The sequence below is a fragment of the Daktulosphaira vitifoliae genome, unplaced genomic scaffold (assembly GCF_025091365.1).
Source record: "Daktulosphaira vitifoliae isolate Bord-2020 unplaced genomic scaffold, ASM2509136v1 Scaffold_1, whole genome shotgun sequence".
Classification (NCBI taxonomy): domain Eukaryota; kingdom Metazoa; phylum Arthropoda; class Insecta; order Hemiptera; family Phylloxeridae; genus Daktulosphaira; species Daktulosphaira vitifoliae.
In genome coordinates this window covers 16,095,603-16,120,989 of record NW_026099572.1, presented here as the reverse complement: position 1 = coordinate 16,120,989, position 25,387 = coordinate 16,095,603, and the positions used below count along the sequence as shown (strand labels likewise).

Below are 25,387 nucleotides of genomic sequence, written 5' to 3'. Positions count from 1 at the left end.
TTTTTTTTATTATATTTTATAAAGTTGATGTTCTATAAAATCTATGTATGTATAACAATGAAGTATTAAGTATTAATATTAAAATAAATGTATATATCTAATAAACACAACTCATCATTTTAAAGACATATAATAGGATTATTATTGTGTATATCTTGAAATAATAATGTTTACAACAATTTTTTTCAAAAGCAATTTTAGACATTATACTAAATATTTGACGAAATAAATGTATTAAATTATTTCTAGTAATATTTAGGAATAGTTTTTTGTTTTTTCCTTTTGTTATCATGTATTCTTCTAAACAATCTTATTGTAAAATAAAATATTAATTCCACAATACTTAAAACGCTGCCTCCAAGACATAGACCAAATATTCCCCCTAATGATGCTGAAATATGTTTATTCATTTGTTAATATTCGCTAAAATAAATGTTTTTTCATTCTTACCAACAATTGTATCCCATGTTACCATAGCTTCTCTTCTATACTTGATACATAATATATCTTGATAAAGAACTCTTAGTTTACTGTGATTACTATTTAAATCAGAGCTAAAAAAATGTTAAGTGTTATAAAATATCGCATTGAAAGATTAGTGGTATAAACAAGATATATAATAATTGCGTAACCATAGGGTCAGTGAAGGGTTTTAATGTCGTAATTTTCTAGACTATCGCTCAAACATTTATTTTCGTACGAGTCGTTTTAGTTGCATAACATGTACTTCGGTAAAAAATTCAATATATTTTTGTATTTATAAATAAATAATAATTGAAAATGGACAATAATATCATATGCACAAATTTTTTGATCTTGCTATATTTGAATATAATAAAATAGTTACTTTCAAATGCATTTGCATTAATATAGAATACCTGATTGTAAAATGATCCTTGTTTAGTTTTGTAACTGTGCTCGTCTTTGTATAACTTACTTGCGAACAATCTGGTAAACAATCAGTACACAGAGTTTCTGAGTTTTCACTAACATTATCTGGTAGCAAATTACTAAAAACAGCTGAAAATAAAATTACAGAATTATCAACGACTTAAACAGGGTGTTAGGGAGGGAAGATAAGAGTTGTTTTTTTTTATTTATTCAATATTTTTTAATGACAATGCCGAGTAAAACTATTTTGGTAATCAAAAAAAAAGGTAATACAACCCCTCACTTTGATATTATTTTCTGGTTGCGCCACTGAAAGTAATAAACAAATTTGTAATGTAATTAGTAAAAGTTAATAATTATTTAAACAATATAATATGATACCAAAACTTGTAGCCCATTATGGAAATAATAGGGGATAGTTCATTCTGCTTCACTTAGATACATAATAGAAATACAGACTTGGATTAATTTATCTATTTATTGATATCATCAAGTTACTACTATTTATATAAAGAAAAATAAATGTAATATGTATATATATATATATATAGCTTCGATGTAAAGCTGAGAAGGTATTAATTATACTATGATGTGTTTATTTTTTTGTTTCTGTTACCACTTATTCTCAGCTCTCACTAGACCGATTTCTTTTAACGATACGTCAAAGATCACAAATCGTATCTAGTCAAGGGTATTACCCTTAAAAATTGAAAAAAATTTCCCTCGTTCTTCGATAATTTTTTTTTTATATAGATACATGAGATATTTATCTATCATTTGATATATTTTTTTATAAATCTGACCCTTTACCTGCCCACAGGGGGGATTCAGAATGACAACTTTTTCAACTTAACTTTTGAAAGTGTTCCGGAAATACTGACACTTTTATACATATCTTAAATTAAAGTTTATGTAATATACTTTATTATGGAAAAAGAAAAATTTCAGACTTTAGTTTGTTTTTATGGTGAAAACGGACATCAGAGTTAATAAAATTATAAGAATAATCTACCAATTTTTTAAAATTAAACACTATCTACGAATTTGCATCGAAGCGTTTTTTATGATAGTGATTTTAATCACTGTCAGATATCATTATACTTGACCCAACTGTCCCACGTCCCCACTGTGCTGGTTTTGGTTTTTAAAGTTAACTAAAATACAACCTATTTTATTAGTATCTTAAAATTCTGTAAATTAAATAAATTTGTGTATAAATATAGCGTGAGTTACTTATTTTGTACCACTTAAAATTTTTTGAGTTATTTTAATAAAGCATTCCCAGTTATAAACGTGATATGATATCTATATATATGAGCAATATTTTGACACTCTACCGGTTGATTTGTGTTACTATAATTCACCTAGTTGCGCTGATACGGTATTTTATTTCCCTTGGCCACACACGTTATAAACCTAAATAGAAATATATCGAAATCTAAATTCCAAGTGCGCGGAGGCCTAATAGTAAGGTTTGTTTCAACGAAGCCTTGTGTCACAATATCTAATCTGTATGCATTTTTTTTTTCACATGATTTCCAGTAATCTTTTCATGACTCGCCGTCAATCCCTGACTACCTAATAACCTTGATATGAATTTTCATAAGTTTTAAATACTATTATGAAACTTAAAAATGAACAACATTGTCTAACTTTGACAACCGTTTGCTTAATTTGGACTTTCCATATCTTTAATTAGACTTTATATTGTCATATAAGTAAATATAATGATGAAACTATGACTTGGGCTGAATAAACCCTTTATTAATAATATACTGTAATACCCCTCTTAATTTAGATATAATGGTGTGAATTAAATCAATCATAAGGTTTAAAAGTGACCTAACTAAATAAAAATATAGTTTTGCCCGGAAGGCCATAGTCAGAGGTTACTCACAACACTTTTCACGCTGTTATTAAGGTAAAATACGGGTTAAATTTTGCTGTGTTTTGGATATATTTTATAAATTGCTACGAACAGATGTAAAAAAATAGCTATAATACATAATTGCATAAATAACAATGTAATATAAATCAATAAATAAAGAATCAACACATTATTTTTTACTAACAACTAAATATTAAAAAATAATTTATTAAGTTAAATCTAAATTGTTTATTTTGGCTACTTAATTAAAAATAAAAATATAACTCAACCCTACAAGATCACTTAAAAATAAATCAGCAGATAAGCGTATTTTGGAAAATATATTTATATCGTCAATGGCAATGAGATACTGACCCTCTGACCGAACAAAACTCTCTTTATATACTATCAGTGACGTCATTATCATCAGATTTTGATACTATTTCATTTTTCATATGTTTTGTTAATAAATTTGTATTATTTTTTGAAATTTCAAAAATCCATTTTTAAGGCTTATTATAAAAATAAATGTTTATGGGTCCATAACAACTTTAGGATAAATACTTATTGAGTTACAAGTTAATAGTTAGAGATGGTAAGTAGCACGAGTGGAATGCACAAACACCAGTACAAATTGTACCCACCACGTACTTTTTTATAAGGAAAGGTCTCAAAACAGGTTAATTAAAATTTCAAAAATATTTTAATTTTTTATATTAGAGACAAATAATAAGAAATGTGTTTTTAACGTAGTTCAAACTGTACAAATTATTAAAAATAACGTAATGTAAAATATTTACATATACTAAATATGTATAATTCTATATTTTATATTATTATTGAATATAACATATTCACCTGAATTTTTATTCATGCACTCAGCATGGGTGAGATTACATAGAATAGACGAATTCAGACTTAATGGATAGAAAAATGGTATGCATTTGCAGTAGTTATAAATTATTCGAACGCGGCATTCATTAATACATTGTTGATAATCATACAAGTTCAACGTTAATAGTTTAGCCTAAAAATATAATACTTTGAATGTAGATCTACTATAATATGACAATGTACCTCATCAGGGAACAAGCAAAGTCTCTGTGATAACTTTAAAGATTTTACATTTTCCTCGCTTTTTACATAATAAGGATTTATTGCCATTTTTAAAATATTTCCAGGTTGAGCTATTGCGTCTAACGTTGAGGTTTCTGGAAAAATATCTGCTTCGTGTATTATTACCTATTTCAAAATATAAGTATGAATTATCTCCTTAGATACTTAAAAAAACAATTTCAATTTGGTACACAAACTTTAATTCCATAATATGAGTATATGGCAGCGAAATAATCACTAGAATTAGTATTCATAATAACTGTTAAGCCATCATCTCTTCCTGTACCACCAATATATTCTGTATTCAAAATATTATCGGTATAACTCCTAATAAATACATTACAATAAAATGAAACATAGAAATAATAACATGTGTACTTATGATTTGTCAGATTAATTAAAGCTCAGATGTAGTAAACATGTTAATTTCTTAATGCAGAAAAATTTAATAGTAAAAAACGAGAATTCTATGTAATTCTACTACAGCATAATATAACAATCATATTGTATTAGATAGGTAATTTGATTAATTCATTTTTTAATTCTAGCCTAATCAAGAAGAAATAAGGAGTCATCATTTTACCCGCTGAATAAGGAAAATTCGTGTAATCATCAACTGTTATTAAAGGAAGCTCTGGTTCAAATAGACGGAATTTTACGTTTGGTTGTATAAAGCTTTCCTTGTCTTATATCTTAGATTTTATCAAATATTATCCAACATTATGTATAGTACGCTCTATACAACTGGTCAGAAGCCTGTCAAACCATGTTGTACAGTATGTATACTGTTAAATAAATAAGGACTCCTTATTTATTTTAGGGAATTTTTATGATAAAAAGACTAAAATAATCCTCTATAAAATATAAAAGAAATTCCCTTGTAATTCAAATATGCATAACTTACGTTAAATTTCGTAAATTAACAAAGTAATTAAAAGAACAACAGTGTCCATCAACAGCCTTTGACGGATGAAACATTTCGCTACAGTTAGTTTTTTTACCGTTCCACTTGCATTGAACTAATAATTCGGTGCAAGGTTGTGAAACCTATATAATTTATTATATGCGTACAATTTTTAATATACATTTGAAAATTTGAATACTCATTAAAATAATATTTTAAACAATACCATGTACATAATGTCTTCAATAGTAGCATCGGTTTTGTTAATTTGGCTTAACACGCTCTGTTCAACAAGTCTGTCTATCTCCAAAAACTCAATATCATCTCTAGTTATGAGAGCAATAATTTTTTTGAAATAATTTTCGGTATTCACTGGATCAATTTTATATAATTTTGATCTATAATAATGTTTTTATTATGATATTTTTATATTAATTCAATGTTGGAATACGTTATATCTCTTACAGTTTTTCAGATATAGCCAAGACTACACTTTTTCTAACTTTGTTCGAATTGCACAAAGTTACAGCAGGAAACGGTATTTTCCACGTTGGATAATTGGAAGTTTCCATAGTCGTTATAGTGGGGCTTACACTAAAACGATGAAGTATTAGGTATGCTAAAAAAACTGCTACTCCTATCGAAATTATTGTTACAATAGTCCAGAACATTCTGAGAAAAATTAATAGTATAACATAAGATAAATAAATTATATTATGTTTTTTAAGAGCACAAAATTAAATGAATACTTAAAATAGTATTACATCTACTTTGGCTATTAATTTACAATTAAATTTATCATTTAAAAAAATAAATAAATAGAAATTTACAGTTTCATATTTAGAAATAGGCGCTTTTCAAATAAATAATTTAGGGTGCTTACTAATTGGATTTTCTGTTTTTGAGCAAGGAGAAATTGTTTTTTACGCGTCATTTTTCTGAAAGCTGATAAAGTCATCATTTTTNATAATTTTACCAACAAATGCCGTCGCAGTCCGCATTCGGCTCAACACAAATATATATATATACAAATAGACAAAAAAAAACAACCAGATACTTTTGTCACGTTACACGTAAAAATTACAATATCACATTGTATATTAATTTCATACTAAATTTAATTTCTATTTATTCATGTAATATACTTAAAACTTGTATCAGAATATAATTAAGGAAATAGGAGTTGATGTAGCTTTTAGAATCCAGCAATTCCTTTTAACAATTAAACATTATTTACAAATTCTCATAGACACGTTTTTTATAATAGTGATTTTAATCACTGTTAGATATCACCTCTACTTGTTCCACCTATGCCTCAACCTCACTGTATTATTATTTTTTTGTATTGTCCCTTAAAAAAAATTGATAAATCAGCTTTTGGAAAATAAACTCATATATTTACAGTAACAATTAAAAGGAAATTTTGTCATTGTTTAATCACTTAATAGCAATATGTATTTATGAAGTCTTCATAGTAAAAATTAAATAATTGTTTACCGTTCCAATTTACTGTATCCATCTTGTACTGTATAAGAGAGCCCGTGAATTGATGTTTCTTTGCAGTATTGTTTTATGTGTGTTTTAAAAACGCTATTTTTAATCCAATTCTTATTCTTTGCTGCCAATGAAAATTGAAGCGATTATGTTATGCGCGCTTAATTTATAGAATTAAGATTTATTGTATTTCTAAAATCTTTATATATACTATTAATAAGGATTAGGTCTCCGAAATAAAAAAGTAATTAACTCAGTAAAATGGGATAAAAATTCCTACGATGAAAATAATCATATTTTTAAGATAAACTTACTAGGTATCTTATTAGAAATGAGTTATTATTTTTTTATTAATTACCTATGCGGTGTGTTCTATACCTAGGCCATACATCATATCTTGTCGGATACATTAGATACAAAAATATAATAAGATATTCATAAGTTTAATATAAACATAAGAATAATTTTCTCGATATATTGTAGAACAATGAAGTATACTTTAAGACTGCCAAGTCTAAATTATCATTTGTGATTACTGAAAACATTTTTCACCTTCATTATTCATATGAGCTACATTTTTTAATAAAGTTTGATTATTTAGGATAGAATACAGTAAATGATGCGTATTTAGATATGTAAACACAATCAGCAAAATAGTTATCTTTAATATTTAAATAGTACTATTAGTTCGTTTATCTAATGTAAATAATGCATATTGGTTAAAAATACAGTAATATTATTAAAAAACAAAAATTTGTCATGATTGTATTTTTATATTCGATGTGAAGGTAAAAAGGTATTGGTTTTATGATGCGGCTTTTTTTATGTCTGTCCATTACATGAAAAGAAAACTTATTTTAACTCAATTAAAAAAATAATTTAATAAACATTTAATATTTGAGTGAAATTTTAAAACATAAACATTGTGAAATATATAGAATTACAAGTATACAAATTAATGTGAAATTTTCCGTCTAATCGTTTTTTATGATAGTGATATATACATCAAATATCATTCATACTTGTTCTAACTATTCCGCGTCGCCACTATGCTGCGACCCCACTGTGTTGTTTTGTTTTTCGCTTTTACGGCCTATCCCTAAGAGGAAGTTTCATTATCATGGATATTCCAGGATGGGTGCTCAGTCCGTCACCAGAAAGAGGAATGACGACTCCAATTACGGAACTGATCTCTCACTCCAAAAACAGAGCTGCCCTTGATCGAGACTTGAACCCATGTGCACTGTGCTCATCAAGCACTGTTTTGTTACGTAGTCGACCACACTGTTTCCTCTGCATATTAAATCAGTAAAACATTTTTGAGAAACTCGATAACTTAAGGTTAGAAATTAATTTTATTTGAATTAAGCTGAAATTTTTTAGTAAATTTACAAAAGATTTCATTGAACTTGAAAAATTCACATTAATTTTTCACAACGGTAACCAACAATGAACTTTCGTTTAACGTAATAGTATGCGCATAGGTGAAATAAACTTTTTATATTAGACTAGGTAAAAAAAAAATTAGATCGAGTTTTCATTGACTTTTTTTGCCGTGTTCTATACTACTAGGACACTTAGTCTCCTGCTTAGAGAAGAATAATAAAAAAAAAAATTAAATTAGTGAGAAATGAGAATTTTTATGGAATTTTAATTAAAATTAAAATTTTAATGTAATTTGTAATACAACATATATTGATAAACTTATAGTAGATTCAAATTCTATCTATTGACATTGCTTAAATAAATTTAATCGTTTAGAATTACAAAATAGTCTAAAAATATTGATGACGGACCTTGGATCTCAAGAAAATAATTAAAGATTGTCTATGAAAGTAAAAAATATATAATAAATTAACATAGGAGGATGTGTGGGCAGCCATTAGCCTTTAAAATAAGATGTTGCCCAAGTACGCCAATATGTAACAAACTGTACTATAATGAACCACTTTTTTTGTTATTTTATAATTTCCTAGCATTTATTATTTAATCAGCAAAAGTAAATAACTAATTTGGAATTCTGTTAGATAATCGGCGATAAGTATCAGTTTATTGGTACTTTGATAAAGCTTAATACGTTTGTATAGCTTTTAACACTACCAGCTTTATCCACTGTTTGTTGTACAAATTATACCTTACACTATCTAATTGTATAAATTAAATCGTAACTATTTGTGAAATATACATACAGAGTAACATGTTGTAATAAATATGACTTAAATTTTAAAATCAAAAAAATTTGGTGATCAAAACGAGGTCATAATGATATTATATCAAAAATTGTAATGTTGAAGTAAGATTAAATTTAGTTATTTTCTTTGTTATATAAACTACTAACATTAACTTGTTACAGTTAAAATCACTCTGTAGTTTACATTGGAGAGAGTGATACTTTTCTTAATCATTATACTATTCAAAAAATAAAAATAATTTTTGAGATTTTTTTTTTGGTTTTGGTTAAATATATATATATATATATATATATGTATATCTTTCAATTTATTTTTGTTAATTATTATTAGACATAATATATTATATCTAATTTAATTAAGTTAGGGTATTAACACAATTTTTTTCATATAGAAATAAATATTTTCAAGTTAATAAAAAATAATAATTATTATTATTATTATCTATTTATTATATTTTAATACTTCATGATATAAAATTGTTTTTTTTTTATTAAACTCAATAAAAAATCTTGCAACTCTAGAAAAAACTGTTGACGTATTTTATCAACTGAATATGTCAATAATTAATAATAAATAATTAACTAAATATTAAAAGGTAATAAAAATATATTTGTTTAATTATAATTAAAGTAATATTATTTGATATTCTTTTGATGAATTATACTGCATTTTGATTTTCTTATTAAATTACTTATTTGTTACTTTGTATTTTTGTTAATCAAAGAGAAAAATAAAAAATTATAAACTTTTAACGCCGTTGTTGAAAATTTAAATATTTAAAATTTTCAATTATTGTGTTAATATAAAATGTCTATTAAATGATAATAATTTGTTTATTCATAAAATTTAAACTCTCTGTAAAAATTATCATTTCAACATTGCTAAACAGCCTGTCGTTTTTGCTACTAACTTTTTGTTTAACCGTTAGACATTTCAATTGTCAAGACTCAGCGATAGTCGCAAAAATGATTATAATACTATGTAATTATTACAAAATGCATATAAAATAAAAGTTTGATTGATTTCCGTATGGGCATATACGTATATTGCATTATAATATAATTAATAATTATCAATAAAAATTCTATAATCTGTATTTCATATTAATAATAAAAAAAAATTCATCATGGTAAAATTAATACCTTCTCTAAAATAAGTTTAGATGATATCTGACAGTGATTATAATCACAAAAAAAGTATGTTGGACGAACGGGGTATTTATAATGTATTTAGAAACAAAAATTTATGTTGATCTATACATATTTCAAAAAGTTATAGTAATATAAAGTTGAAAATATAAAATCGAAAGTTTTACCACAAAAATAGTATGTTTTTAACTACGGCAACTATTTGCACATAGAAGATAAATCGTCTGGAAAATTTTTTTTTTAATTTATAGTACGTAACATTAGCTTTAATTTGACATATGTTTAAAGGACGCAAAATTAACTGAACATTGTCAAAATTAATTAATTTTAAAAAGGTATTAGCTTCGCATCGAAGCTATAAAATAATTTAGCTATCATAATGATCACATTGTTCAATATTATTATTTATCCATTATTAACAGTACTGTCATAATATAATAATCATGTAACATATAATCTGTAAAATAAATTGACATTCACTCAAAGCGCTGCCAATAACACTCCTAGAAGGAGAAGATTAAAAAATATATAAAAAAGCAACTTTTCTCATAAAATATTATGATTATCTGGGACAACCGTCGAACCGGCCTCAGACAATCCACATGAAGAACTTTGAGCTGCAACCTGTGTTGTTGTTAGCGTATGAGTGACATTAATTATAAATCAACTGGATTTGCGTTGTTATTTAAAACATTACATGGCCCTTGATAGGACATATTACTTTTATTCCAAAAACAATTTTGAACGATTACGCGTCAGAGAACGAGGTAACCGCCGAGCTAATTTGAAAACAAGAAAAAAAGGAAAACATGAGTATATTTTAAATTATCCTAATTACACAGAGTTCATAAATCTGAACAGAGAACAACGAAGCAATAGATCATTTATTATATTAATATTATACTTGACTGGTTGGATAGGGTCTTATACATAATCACGTTACATGGTATTCGTGAACTGCTTTGCTGTTCCGTTGCCCTAGTGCATATTATTATGTACAAACTAGACTACACTTTATTACACCTCAACAAAGAGGTATTGCGTTTTTTATTTTTATATCAACTTGTCTCGTTGTTCTAAACCCTCGAACCACACAACATCGAAAGAACTCATACATTCCATTATCATTTTTATTTTGTTATTTTAAATTATAACCAATTTCAATATAGTGGTTGTATTTGTTAACCCATACATAGGAATAAAAATGTTAATTTTCAATTCATGTTAGGATAGTTAAAATTTTTAATATTATCACTTTTAATTTTGGCTCTTTGACGTTTATAGTTAACGTTGCTGATTTTCATTTGCTATTATTACGGTTAGAGTTTAGATAAACTTAATTTTGTCTACTAGACAATTTCTTTATTGATGAGTTCAGTTTTATCGTTTTATCCTCGTTACATATTTTGAGTTAAACACAACACAAATTGTTATACTTGTTTGGCATTGTGATTAAAATGAACTACTAGCACGATTAAGTATAAAACTTAGTATAAAAAATGAAAGTTCGGTGAAAATAAATAAAAAAAATTATTTTTCTAAAATACAAAATAATGTATAGTTGTCAGAGTAACAAATAGTATTAAAAATTCGTTTAGCCTGTATTATCAGCGATTCTATAAAAACATATATTTGTAATAATTAATTAATTTGACTATTTTATACTAATTTTCTGTTGAATGTAAAGAAATAATATATTATGTTAAATAACATACTGTTTATATAGTCACATAGGTGGAAATTCCAAGAACGGTTTTCAATAGACAATTTTACCCAAATAGTAAAATGATGTTTTTTTGGATAATAACATTATAATTGTTATATGCAACGAAGTAGTTTTTAAAATTAAACTTTTATATAGTATATTACTTGTTCACAACTACATTAGTTAATATAAAATATTTTGACAAATATACATATTATAACGCTCTCTAGAAGTTGAATCGCTTTTTAATATTTAATTTGTGGTTAGGTTTGTTATCTGTTTTTATTTCAATACTGTGATAATAAGAATAATAATAATATAAGACTGTATAGAATTTTAAATTACGAATGAAAGTTTATATTTAATAACTAGTTCAACTAAATTTTACGTTTATCAATAACCACAAAGTATTATAATTTTTAAATGTAAAATATTACAATAGTTTTTTATTTTAGTTAAAAACTGAGTTCTATCCTAATGATTCGAAGTGGAATTTTTAGAACTTGTACATGTATAAAATCATTTAAGAATAACAAACCAAGCTTAAGACGCTTTAGTAATGATATTTGGGTATGAATTCTCTTTAACTTAATAAATTTGCAATACATATTTTGGAAATCTTATTTTTGTTAGAATGAAGACTTGTCTTTAGATGTTAAACTTAGAATAGAAAAATATTGGAAAGAAAAGCTAAGCCGAAGTACTTATAATGTAAAAAATGTTAACAATAAATTTTATGTCCTATCAATGTTTCCCTACCCTTCTGGTCGCCTACACATGGGCCATGTTCGTATTTATGTAATTGCTGATTCAATATCTAGATTTCACCGTATGAATGGACAAAATGTAAAAAATTTTCTTCGCTTAATGTTCTAATAAAATACTTTTATTAGAAAAATTATGTAGGTATTTCAGCCAATGGGTTGGGATGCATTTGGGCTACCTGCTGAAAATGCAGCAATTTCTCATGGATTAGCACCTGATAAATGGACTTTTTCCAATATTCAATATATGAAAGAACAACTGATGCAATTAGGGTGTAGTTTTGATTGGTCTAATGAAATATCGACTTGTGACCCCTTATATTATAAGTGGACTCAATGGATCTTTTTAAAAATGTTTGAATCTGGTCTTGTATATTCTAAAGAAGTAATTTTTTCTTTTTGAAATTAAACATTGATCATAAAATTTCTAATAAATAATTATTTTGGATAGGCTGAAGTAAATTGGGATCCTGTAGACAAAACTGTATTAGCTAATGAACAAGTTGATGAAAATGGCCACTCTTGGAGATCTGGTGCTTTAGTAGAAAAAAAAATTTTAAAACAATGGTTTATTAGAACTACAAAATTTTCTAAGTAAATATTTTAATAAAACTATTTGTAGGGTTTGGTTAGTTACATTATATATTGTATTTTATATAATGTATTTTGAATGGAAAAATAAGAATATAAATAATATTCTTTGGTCAACAAACAATTATAATTATATCAAATAAATTTGACTATATTTTTTGTTTTAAACTTTATTTACAGAGCTCTATATGATGGTTTAAATGATTCTTCCTTAGAAGGCTGGAGAGATGTTATTAATCTTCAAAAACATTGGATTGGAGAATGTGATGGTTATATATTTGATTTTAATTTATATATTGATAATGTTTATTGTACAGTTCTCAATATTTGGACATCTCAACCAGAATATGTTCCTTTATCTGCATTTATATGTATAAAACCTAATTCATTTATTCATAAACACTATGTGATTAAGTCTACGCAAATATTTATAAAGAACTTTATAAATGATAAAATGTTGCCAATATTAGTGACAGACGAAGTTGAATACCCAGATAGCAAAGATGTTCGCCTAGCTATTCCATCAGTTTATGAAAAAGATAAAGAATTAGCTAGAAAACATAATATACCATATGAAGATAACAAAAGTAAAATGTCTAAAGAAGCTGTATGTGAAAAAGCAAAACAGTTAAATATAGGGGGCTACCCTGTTAGTTCAAAATTGCAGGATTGGTTGATATCAAGACAAAGATACTGGGGCACTCCTGTACCAATAATTCATTGTAAAAAGTGTGGACAACAGTGTGTTCCTGAAGAGCAGTTGCCAGTCATGTTACCAATTTTAGATGACAATTGCAATAAGAATTCTTTAGAAAAGGCTGAAAATTGGATTAAAACTAATTGTCCCAAGTGTGTAATATATTTAAATAAAATATTGAACTGATACATTTAGTTAATATTGCAGTATTTTAGATGTGGAGGTGAAGCAATTAGAGAAACTGACACAATGGATACATTTGTTGATTCAAGTTGGTATTTTTTAAGGTATCTTGATCCAAAAAACAATCATAAGCCTTATGATCAGAGCTTAGCTAATAAAATGATGCCTGTTGATATTTATATTGGTGGCAAAGAACATGGTAAAAATGATCAAAATTAATGATTTATTTTACAAAACTTATAAATAATTTTGTTTTAGCTGTTCTACATTTGTATTATGCAAGATTTGTCAATTATTTTTTGCATTCCATAAATCTCTCACCTTATCAAGAACCATTTAAAAATTTGTTAGTTCAAGGTATGGTAATGGGTCAGAGTTTCAAAGATAAAACTAATGGTCAGTATTTGAAACAAGATCAAGTTGTTAAAAAAGGCAATAAATATTTTACCAAAGATGGTAACCATCCAGTAACAACTGTTTGGGAAAAAATGAGCAAGTCTAGACATAATGGAGTTGAACCTTCTAGTACATTACAGGAATATGGTATAGATACCATGCGATTATTAATTTTATCAAGTGTGGCACCTACATCAAATAGAAATTGGAATTCAGAGAGTTAGTTTTGATAATTTTAATTTATAATTATTTTTAATATATATTTATATATTATCAGCTTTTCCTGGTGTTTTGAACTGGCAGCAAAAGCTATGGTCAATAATTCAACAATTTAGACACATCAGAAGTTGTAGTTTACAACAAGATAATATTGACTCATCTAAATTTCATGATGAACAAACAAAACTGTATGAAGCTCGTAATTATTATGTAAAAAAAACATCCAATAATTATAGAAAATCATACCAACTCAGCGTTGCTATTTCATTTTTACAAGGACTCTCAAATATTTTAAAAGTAAAATCATTGACCAGTAATTATTTATAAACATTTTTTCTAATAAAATATAAAATCATTCTTTTATCAGTATATTTTTCAAAATTTTATTATTGTACTTAATTATGTAACTCTCAATTCTTACTAACTCAATTTTATTATAAATGATCATATTAATATTTGAATCAATCATTTAGAAAATGACAAAAGTCAATATTTTTTATAAAACAATATATTAGTATTAAAAAAGAGAAAATAATATGTAAAAAAAAATTATATCACTATCTTATGTAATTATTATAAAATGTCGATAAAAGAAAAGATAATAAAATTCAATTCTCATATAGTATATCTTATTTGTTAACATAGCTAATTATAGAATCTGGAATATTTAAAAATAATTCTTAAAATAAAATACTCGGTTAAAAATTGTTTTAAAGATTATAACAATATTTCTGAATTAAATAAGAAATTTCCATGTTGATTTGCTTTTTACAATGTGTAACAATTCATTTGATTTCTATTTTAACTTGATTATTTAAAACAATATTTTTTAGAAATCTTCAAAAGAACTTGTTAAGTACAGTGCAGAGTATGAACGTTTATTAGCTGTTCAAATAATTATGTTAGCCCCAATGGCACCTCATTTTGCTTCAGCTTTATGGAGTGGGTTTGTAACAGCACCCGGACGAATTAATACCAATTGGACTCAAATAAAATGGGAAGAAGATGTAATTGTTCAAAGTTGGCCTGAAGTAGATGACAATTATGAACTGAATCTTTATTGCTTGGTAGTATTAAAAATATTTATTATCTTCTTTTTATTCCTGTTTTTAAGAAAAACAGTTTATTAAAGTTAAAATTTTTTTGATATAATCAATACTTATCTGACTGAATATTATCAATTGTATAATGTATATGTTGAAAAAAATATATTGATAGGTAAAGTCTGTATCACTTTAATTGTTTATTTTCATGTAAAATAAAAACTTAGATGGGATTCTATATTAACTTTTTTTATAGAAAACATAAATATCTATAAATTAAATTTTTTATATTTTTATGGTAAGTATAATAGTTTTAGTGTTAGAGTTGATCAGTCGTGACCAAATTTTTACTTCTTACTTTTAGATGTACTAGAACAAATTTGGGGGGTTTGTGCATCAAATTTGAAACTTCAAAATTAAGGACTACCCTAATACACAGTTAATTGTAAACATAATTTACAGTACACTACACCTCAGTAAATTATATACTTTTTTTTTGATTAATTCTAAAATTTATCAATATTTATAATTTATTGTTTTTTTAAATATTTCAGATATTAGTAAAACTAAAGATATAATTATGTTAAATTTTAGGTTAATAATGCAATTAAATGTGTTTTGAAAATGTCAAAAAAAGATTTAAAATTATTGACTAAACAAAAAGCACTAGAAATAGCCTTGAAACAAGATATCATTCAAGAATACACTTCATCATGGAATATATTAGATACGACTTTTCAAATGTTTGAAGACGATGATGGTTATTTACACATAAAAACTGATAGAAAATCTGAATCAAAGAAAAATACTGAAAATAGTTCAAAAATTATAAAATAGATATAGGACTTTTATAGAATGAAAAAGTATTTAAATATAGATAAGATTGATATAGATTTTTTAATAAATTCCCTGTACTTTTCTAATATTAAAGATCATCATTTTGAAAAATGAAATTTTTATGCCTGATATCTTTTTTTGTTGTTTTTGCAGTTATCATTACAAAATACTATTATTTATTGATAATTTGAATTAAACATAAGAAGTGAACTAAAAGATTAAATGATGTATAAAACAAGATTATTGATTTAAAAAATATACTTCGTAACATATATATCAAAATTAACTGTTAAAAATGTATAACAATTTATGACATATTTTTTTACCTACTATATTTTACTGAAAATTTCATATTAAAACAAATAATATCATTGACTTATAATATTTGTAAAAAAAAATTAATAAATTATTCTAATTATATACCAATAAATTTAAAAAGCATTTTAAAATAAAACTTACAAATTATAAAAATGTGTAATTTAAAACTTCTGAAATCATCAAATAATGACTGATGCTTTCAATTAAAATCATTCAATTTTATTCTAGTCTATTATCTTGTTTAATAACTTATATAGATATTTCATTAAAAGTTTTTTTTGTAAATAAATGTTTATAAATATATTAAGTTTCACCATAGAACCATGAGTATGGATCTATGTATATAATTTGTTTTTCTATAAAAGAAATGAAATTTATAATTAATTTGTATTATTATGTAAGAAACATATCTCAAAGTTATTTAATTTTTACTCTTGATGTTAATGATTTTGTTTGTGTTGAGTATCTATTGATTGGTAATAAGTAACTTAAGACATTTTATTAAGCATTTGTTATCATATTTGATTATTACTTCATTGATATTATTTTTATTATTGCATTTAATTAGCTATTAATCGTTATAAATTCTACTTTTTTCTTAAAATTTTGTAGTTTAATTAATTTCTCATTACTCTCAATGATTCATTTGTTTTGTTAAAACAAAAAATGTTCATTACTCGTTATATTTTTTCTTCTAGAAAATTTTACCTATAATAAAATAAAATAGATTTAATTATACAAAAAAAAATATTAAAATCTTAACTTTACTTGTTTAGTTTTGGTATTTTCTAATTCTCGTTTGATAATTTGTTTCATTAAACCACCATGATCAAATATTTGATTATATTCTTCTATTTCTTTTAATTTCTGTTTTATAATTTGAATTAACCGATTTTTCCCTCGTTTACTCATCTTATATTCTGATTCATTATTAATAAGATTTGGTATAATTGATAAAATACAATTTGGTTGAGCAGTGTATTTCATGTTTTTCAAAAATTCATCATTGATTTTTTGTTTCCATTCTTCTTTTTCTTGGAACTTTTTATTTATTTTAATTTGCAAAGCTTCAAGTTTATGGGTTTTTTCGGCTGCTTCTAGAGCTTCTGCTCTTTTCTTAAGGAGTTCTTTGCGATGTAATGTCATTTTTTTTTCTTCTTCTTTTTCATTTTCTTTACGTTGTATTTCTAATTCTTGTTCTTTTAGCCTTTTTAGTTCAGCTTTATGCTCGAGTTCTTGTGCTTTTTTTTTAACTAACTCTTCGTAAGCTGCTGCTTCTGCAATTTTCCTTTTAAATGCTTCTTCTTTTTTATTCTTTCTTTTTTCAATTTTTAAAAACGTTCTTTTCTTATTATTGAGCAAGGGGTCATTTTCGTATTCTATTTTATTACTGATCATCTTATTATCTTGAACTTCTTGTTTAAAGTTTTCTTCTATTAAATCAACATCATATTCTCCTTTTTTTATAACTCCGGTAGACTTATCTTGCTTCAAGGCACTCGAGTTATTTTCTAAAAATTAATATCTCATCGTTTACTTTAAATACATAAAAAATGGTTTTTATTGCAGTATATGTATAGAAAAATTAATTAATTAATTAAAATATTTCAACTTAACTATTTTAATTATCCGTTGAAATAACATAGATTTTTTCAATTAATTAGATAATAACAATCGAGCTAAATTTAAATTTCATAAAAAATTTTTTTTTATAAACTGCGTACGTAGTGTAAAAATTTAATGATTTATCAAAGGCGTTAGAAAGAAGTGGAGTTAAATTTATACTACCATAAATAATATATTTATATTACAATAAATACAATCTCTGAACTTTTTGTGGGATTGAACTTGAGGCGAAGTCTCAAATTAAAATAAAGAAAAAAATAATAAACGTTGTCAACTGTAATTTTACAGATACAACAATATAACCAATATCAAAATGTAAAATCCATGTTAGTCTACAAAACAGTAAAATAATTTTTTTTATCACTAATATTTTTCTTCCTATTCCGTTTCACAAGTTGAAAATCAGTTCTCATGCTTCCTTATCATCACCGATTAATAAAAAAATCGATGTTAAGCGATTTTAGCTAAAAATATAATTTAGGACCATAAGAATTAAATTAACTTTTTTAACTGAGTAAAGTTAAAAAAATGATTAACTTAACTTTTAAGTTAGCTAGTTAAATTTAAATTTGTTAACTTTTAACTTATCGACATTGTTCCTATTTAATTAAACTATAGTTAATTATTTCCATTAATTTGCCTATCTTTGATTATATAATATATCTATGCATTCACTCATGATGGTTCTGTGATTTAAAAATTATTTACAACACTTCAAAGCAAATATTTGAGTTTGATACCAACATTAAAATTATTAATGAACCACGAAGGAAGACTAATAATTATTATATATTCATGCTATAAATAAAACTTACCTTTTTGTGTAAGTTGGTTATTGACTAATAAATGATTATTGACATTTTTCAATGATTTGTTTTCGTTTGTTGGTTTACTAATAGCTAATCTCAATATTTTCTCAGCATTTTCTTTTTCATTAACTAATGGTTGATTACCACCTCTTTTGTTTTTTTCACTTATTTCATTCAAATTATTATTTTTTTTCTTTTCTGTTGTATTATAATTATGTTTTTTTTTTATATGAGTAGCCATTAATTGAATTTTTTTGGTGAAATCTGATGATTTCATAAAATCTTCTGCAAAAAGATGTTCCCATTTTTTAATGTCAGATGTTTCGATTTTCTTTTTTTTTAGTATGTAATTCATTAATGATTGAACTTCATCGGTAAATTTTGGAGATCCCATTAAATCTTTTTTAAAAATATCTGCCCATTGTCTTAACTCTTTGTGTTCAAATAAATGTTTTACTAGTGATGTTGTTGACTGAAGATTTTTAGTTAAATCTGGAGGGCTTATAAAATATTTGTTAAAAGTATTTATTCGTTTTTTGACGACCTCCTTATCAAGTTCGTCCTGTTTTCGTGTAAGGGATTGACTCAAGTTTTTTTTTTGAATAATTTTTGGATGTTTTAGTACATTTTTATAAATATCTCTTTGTTTTTTCAGTTTTATCTTACTATGCTCGTTCCGTTTTCGTAGATAATTAATTCTTGTTATCTTTTCATTAGCAATTATGGGAGATATGTTGGCATTATTTCGAAAATTATTTACACGTGTTTTAAAATCTCTAATTTTAAGTTTATTATTTTTTTTCAAAAAATTCGGAGATTTTAATAAATCTTTTTTGAAAAGATGACCCCATTTTTTTAGTTTTGTTTCATTAAGTTGCCCATGTTTTTGTATATAAGTTCCTATCGATTTAATTTCATTTGTGAACTCCAGAGATTTAAATAGATTTTTTTTAACTGCTAAATTGTGTTTAGTTTCTTTTTGATTATTATTGATTTCTTTAATTTCTTTAGATGGTAATTTTTGATCAGCTATGTTATTTTTAATAACATAATTAAATTTTTTAACATCATTAGTAGTTAGAGCACCATATTTTTGTAAATATGTTGCCATAGATTGAATTTCATGAGCTCCGGCAAAGTCTGGCGACTCTAAAAGTTTTTGAAAAGCTGAATTTTTAGAACGCTTATGATCAACAGTGACTCTATAAAATAATAATAAGATAAAAAAATTACTTTTAATATATATTTAATTTATAAACATTGACTTCTCAATTGAAACTCACAACTATAATCTAAAGATTTTTAGACTTATAACCTTTTGTAATTGCATAGGCATATTAAGAAAGAATTATATTTTTATAGTTATTCTAATTACTTTTGACCTTATTTAGTTATTTAAAATATTTTTTTATAAATGAAAGAGAATAGTAAGCTTAGAGCCCTCTTCAGGAGTTCAGACATTAGTTATTGATAGCATTGATATTCTATTACAGTGCAAAATATTTTTAAAATAAAATTTACCGCTTATATCTTGCTGATTTATGACCATTACTTTTTGAATTAAAAGTTAATCTTGTACAAATAAAACCTCTTGGAGTTGATAACAAGTTTAAATAATCATCTCGAGTTAACTGATCTCTATTAATCGTCGGTTTTGGGCAAACCACATGATAGCATGGTCGCTTGCAAACATTTTTAAAGCTTTTTGATAATCTTAGCGCGCAAGAATCTTTTCTATAAAGTTGGTTAACTTCATTCTGCATAGTGAAATTTTCAAGTGTATATAATAAATTGAGTTATTATTATAACATAAATTTTGTTGAATTTACTATTTAAATAAAAAATGTAATACTTAGTGATATATCATTTCATAAATATTGATTTTAATTGTTAATAGAGATGACGTTAATTTATTATTAAATAAATTACTAAATTTATAACAGCTAATTAAAAATTCGGATAATAAATTCTCAAATAGGAATTTGTGGTATAAATCCAATAATGGGAGATTACTAGAGAATTTTTGGTATAATTTCGTTTAATAAATAGATATTGGACAGACAAGAACATCTAAGATAGGCATATGGCTAGACTCTCATTGAACGAGTGTAAATTTAATTTTATCTCCTTCACAAAACAGTGAATCTTATAAATGATTGAAACTCAGTCATAAACTCTATAGGTATGGTAAAAAATATGTTTTGACAATAAAATCTTGATACCCTTTTTTATCAAAAAAATTATTTTTTAAGGGCGGGCATGTGTCAAATTGTAGGTACCTTTGCATAGTGTTACTGATTTGGCAACATAATGTAACTCAAAACACTAAACTGATTATTTAATTTTTGAAGAATGATGCTTTTTTTAACATTTTTTATGTATTTTATAATTTATATAAGATATATGTAATTGACATTTTTAAATTCTAAATCAGATACATGATATTAATAAATTGGAGATTTAGAGCGAAATTAATTCTAGAATATTAATATAACCTATGTTATATTATATTATCCATAAAAGTGTGAATCAATGATACCAAAATGTTAATTATGTATCATTGTCAAATATGTATGAGTGATAATAGTTCACAAATTGAATGAAGTGTTTTGTCATTCTTAGTTATAAAAAGTAAATTATTAGAGACACTAATAAATGTTTACAATGTTTCATTAGAAAATAAGAGCATTGTACATTGATTTATGTGTACGAAATGTATAGTATATAATTAAATTAAGAATTAATACTAAATTCGTATTGAATATTTTATATTGAAAACATTGATATTTAAATATTAGTTTTAGACAAAATTATAATATCAATGATGATATTTTTTTAAATTAAAATAATGATGTATCAGCGTTTGAGACATTGTATAAATTAATGAAAATAGGAGATTTTAAACAATCTCGAAGTATAAAATTAAGTCATTTTATGAATTTCAATTTTAATTAGTTTAATGAATTAAGGTTAATTTAATTTTTTAAAATTTCCTATTTCATATCAAAAAGATAAAAATAATAATACATTTAGCCTTAAAAATAGTAGTCATATTTTGACAACAAAAATCAAAGTTTAATAATCTTTAAATTACAAATGTAAGTATACATTTTCCAATGACATAATCAAACATCAGTCGGTTAAATGAAATAGGTTGCACGCTTAAAAAAAAAATGCTTTTCCTACTCATGGTTCTAAACTTTATTAATAAAAGAATTTTAGATCTTTCAATAACAATATGTAAAAAATATGAATTTTATGTTTATTTTTCTATTTAAATATTACTTCATCATAATTACTTTTAAAAAACTTTAATAAACTATAATTCTTTGTCATCATTTATTTTAAGTGAAGACCATGGCATTATTGGACCTCTACAGTTATTATGAGGTATTAACTTTAATTTTTCTATATATTCTGAAGGCAAATTACTTTCTTTAGCACCTAAAAGAATAGTTTCCAAATATGCTTCAGAGGGTCGCCTTTCTGGTGGCAATATTGTTTCTTTTTGAGGTAGGTTATTAAGCATATATGAACGACATAAAATAGTCTGGCCAATTGATAATTCAATGTTTGTTTCAAAAGGTATGTATAGTTTCTGTGGGACTCCTTCTTGTTTATCCAAGTTTTGAAGGTCACTTATATTCAATTTCCATACAGAACCCCAGACATATTCATCAGTGTCTGGCACGACAGTCGCAGGACTACCTTTCCAAAAATTAGATTTGGGTCCATTAAAGTCTAAACGATATCCCTAAAAAAATGTATGAGACTTTGCAAGAAGTTTTTGAAAGATTATTATAACTTACATTTAGTTTACCACTCCCTTCTCTAATTGCAGAAGGATTATTTAAATGAATACGTTCAGCTAGTAAATTACTGCCATAAGCAAAATAAAAGAATACCATAGTCATTTTCATTTAGGTATTTTAGAGGTTAAATTTGTCCTTTAAACAATTTAATGTAATGATTGATAATGAAAATAGTATAGTCATGATAATTGTTTAGTAAAAAATAAACAACGAAAAAACATGGTTTCATAGACAGTAAATATATAAATAGAAATTTATATTCATTTTTATTTAAACATTTAATTAAATTGAAGTTAATCATATTCAAGTATTACATTAGTACAGAAATTCATGTTAACTTGATAATTTATCATTTAATTTAAGATAAGCTTAAGATTGTTCTTGTTATCGGCGTTATCATAATATAATAAATCTTGAATATTTTGTTAAATACTTAGTCTTGAAATTTTTTTATAAGTTTTAATAGAAATTATAAAATGATTAAAGCTCACATTTTATTTTTTGTATTGATACCACAAACTGTTTTACAAACATATTCATATAAAAATTTTGTAAGAATAAAATATTTGTAATTTTTTTCCTTTCATACCATCAAAATAAAAGTAGGAATTTTTATTTAAGAAAGTTAAATGTAAGGTTATTTATCCCTAAAGAGATGGAAACATATCTATTCAACTCTTTAATATAGTAATTTTATTATTTAATAGTTTTTGCTATGCATATCTTAGTGACATATTTAGAAATGTCGTATAGCTTTAAGAACAAACAATAGTGGAGAGCTTCACTTCTCCTCTACCCCTACCATGATTTTATGTCTATGGAAATGGTCCTGAACTCCATGGACCTCCTGAAATACTCAAGTGGTGTACCTTAATGCGAAGCTATAGGAATTTAATATTATCGTGTTGAATTTATAAAGCTTTTCCATTTAAGGGAACAAATATTCATACATAAAGAAATGTTACACAAACCGAACATATCTAACTCTTACAACTTTTGATACAGTTCGCCGAAATTAAAAAAAAATTGTTTACATTATAAGATACAGTGGGATTTTCAGGATTACATAATGATAGGGGACATAGTCCTTTTAGCTTCGATGCGAAGCTGAGAAGGTATTGGTTTTACTAAGATGTGTTTTTTTTTTTATTTTTATTTTTATTTTTTTTTTGTGTCTGTTACCACTTTTTCTCAGCTCTCACCGAACGGATTTCTTTCAACGATACGTCAAAAGATCACAAATCGTATCTAGTCGAAGACATTACCCTTCAAAATTGAAAAAATTTCCCTCGTTCCCTATAAATGGGGGAAACCTCCAAAAAAATTACAAATTTAAAAATCGCTAATTTTCGAAATTTTTTCAATTTTTTTTACTAAAAACTGCCGTAACTTTTTCAAAAATGAACATATCAATATAATTTTTTTTTTATAGATGCTTGATGTCTTTACCTATTATTTGGTATATTTTTTTTGTAAATTTTACCTTTTTTCTGCCCACAGGGGGGGATTGAAAATGACAACTTTTTCACAAAAAATTAACTTTTTCAACTTAACTTTTGAAAATGTTCCGGAAGGTCTGACACTTTTATATATATCTTAAATTAAAGCTAATGTAATATACTTTAATTTGAAAAAAAAAAATTTGACCTCTGGACTTGTCTTCACGGCGAAAATGGCTACCGAATGCTATTTTCGTGTGAAAATTCTCGATTTTATTATTTATATTATATTTAACTTTATAATGCTATAACTTATTGAAAAGTTTATGGATCCACACAATTTTTTTATGAGAAATAATATTTTTTAATAAACCCTTTTTCATTCGACATACTTTATCTTAATCGAGATATTAATAAGGAACCAGCAGATCAAGTAGCTTTTGGAATAAAACACCAATTTTTTTAAAATTAAACACTATCTAAAGATTTGCATCGAAGCGTTTATTTTTGATAGTGATTTTAATCACTGTCAGATATCATTATACTTGATCCAACTATACCACGTCACAACTGTGCCGCGACCCCCCTGTGCTGGGTTTTTTTAAACTTATTATTTTAAGAGAAATTGGGAAATTAAGAGAAAAACGTAAAAATATAATTTTGTACTACATATATTGTTCCTATAGTAACAATTAGAGACTAAGTACTTTTATTTTGATACATAGGTACCTAAGAAATATTTTCTAAAAAAGATATACTTTTTATGGAAGACATTAATAGTATTAGTACAAAAAATGCAAAATTTTTCTAGCATCAAGATGCACCTTTTACAATGTACTAGCATAGCCACTGTATACAGACTTATCCAATTATTTCAATAATAAAAATCATGTAGTTTTTCCTTCCTTAGTTTGATGATTTTATCTGAGAACATAGGTATAAAAGCTGAAAAGCAAAGGTCTAAATAAATAAATTTGACTTAACTTTTATTTTAATTTAAAATGTTAAGTACACCTTTTAAAGTACAAATTAATTTATTATAAAAACGTATAAAACATTTATTTATTATTATTATATATTGAATACAATATAATTTTCTACAAATTGAGTTGTTACTAATTGGTAATGCTACAAGTAGTAAAATTATTTTTACTAGAACTGTGATACATATCATAAAAAGTGTCTAATAACAGCAGAGTTTACATTAAATTTCAGCAACTGACTACATTTTTTTTTGATCCGCATTAATTTTACATGATTAGGTGTTATACAGTAATCATATAATAAAAAGTGTTTATTTTTTATAATTTTATATCCTTATTACAAAAAAAAATAA

At 25.0% G+C, this 25,387-nt stretch overlaps 5 protein-coding genes across 8 annotated transcripts in view; 2 read left to right on the top strand and 3 right to left on the bottom strand.

Moving 5' to 3' along the window:
* The window catches only part of LOC126902472 (heterogeneous nuclear ribonucleoprotein K), a 96,290-nt gene that overhangs the window by 54,221 nt on the left and 16,682 nt on the right, over nucleotides 1-25,387 (top strand). The window lies entirely within an intron of this gene.
* LOC126902399 (pickpocket protein 28-like) lies at nucleotides 152-6,749 on the bottom strand. Of its 2 annotated transcripts, XM_050679641.1 has the most exons (11): nucleotides 6,631-6,749; nucleotides 6,276-6,396; nucleotides 5,244-5,450; nucleotides 5,005-5,176; nucleotides 4,779-4,921; nucleotides 4,072-4,201; nucleotides 3,836-4,000; nucleotides 3,617-3,785; nucleotides 879-1,020; nucleotides 451-554; nucleotides 152-391 (listed from the first exon to the last, which is right to left on the bottom strand). In XM_050679641.1, exons 1-11 carry the CDS (start codon nucleotides 6,680-6,682, stop codon nucleotides 246-248), a joined length of 1,551 nt encoding a protein of 516 aa, XP_050535598.1. In that variant the 5' UTR covers nucleotides 6,683-6,749; the 3' UTR covers nucleotides 152-245. The 2 variants fall into 2 exon arrangements, with proteins under 2 accessions (XP_050535598.1, XP_050535606.1); XM_050679649.1 differs by lacking the exons at nucleotides 6,276-6,396; nucleotides 6,631-6,749 and adding an exon at nucleotides 5,662-5,743.
* On the top strand, nucleotides 11,767-16,127 carry LOC126902098 (leucine--tRNA ligase, mitochondrial). Its single transcript, XM_050679125.1, has 10 exons — nucleotides 11,767-11,887; nucleotides 11,951-12,163; nucleotides 12,224-12,466; nucleotides 12,533-12,675; nucleotides 12,853-13,521; nucleotides 13,585-13,751; nucleotides 13,811-14,167; nucleotides 14,226-14,464; nucleotides 15,001-15,234; nucleotides 15,805-16,127. The coding sequence occupies exons 1-10, from the start codon at nucleotides 11,795-11,797 to the stop codon at nucleotides 16,045-16,047; spliced, it is 2,601 nt and encodes an 866-aa protein (XP_050535082.1). The 5' UTR covers nucleotides 11,767-11,794; the 3' UTR covers nucleotides 16,048-16,127.
* Nucleotides 16,547-22,368, bottom strand: LOC126902158 (reticulocyte-binding protein homolog 2a-like). 2 transcript variants are annotated; one of them, XM_050679188.1, is made up of 4 exons: nucleotides 20,322-21,380; nucleotides 18,807-20,002; nucleotides 17,134-17,876; nucleotides 16,547-17,073 (listed from the first exon to the last, which is right to left on the bottom strand). In XM_050679188.1, exons 1-4 carry the CDS (start codon nucleotides 20,561-20,563, stop codon nucleotides 17,020-17,022), a joined length of 2,235 nt encoding a protein of 744 aa, XP_050535145.1. In that variant the 5' UTR covers nucleotides 20,564-21,380; the 3' UTR covers nucleotides 16,547-17,019. The 2 variants fall into 2 exon arrangements, with proteins under 2 accessions (XP_050535145.1, XP_050535153.1); XM_050679196.1 differs by lacking the exon at nucleotides 20,322-21,380 and adding an exon at nucleotides 22,233-22,368 and having other exon boundaries at nucleotides 16,549-17,073.
* Nucleotides 21,987-22,919, bottom strand: LOC126902746 (gamma-glutamylcyclotransferase-like). Its single transcript, XM_050680349.1, has 2 exons — nucleotides 22,610-22,919; nucleotides 21,987-22,554 (listed from the first exon to the last, which is right to left on the bottom strand). Exons 1-2 carry the CDS (start codon nucleotides 22,718-22,720, stop codon nucleotides 22,120-22,122), a joined length of 546 nt encoding a protein of 181 aa, XP_050536306.1. The 5' UTR covers nucleotides 22,721-22,919; the 3' UTR covers nucleotides 21,987-22,119.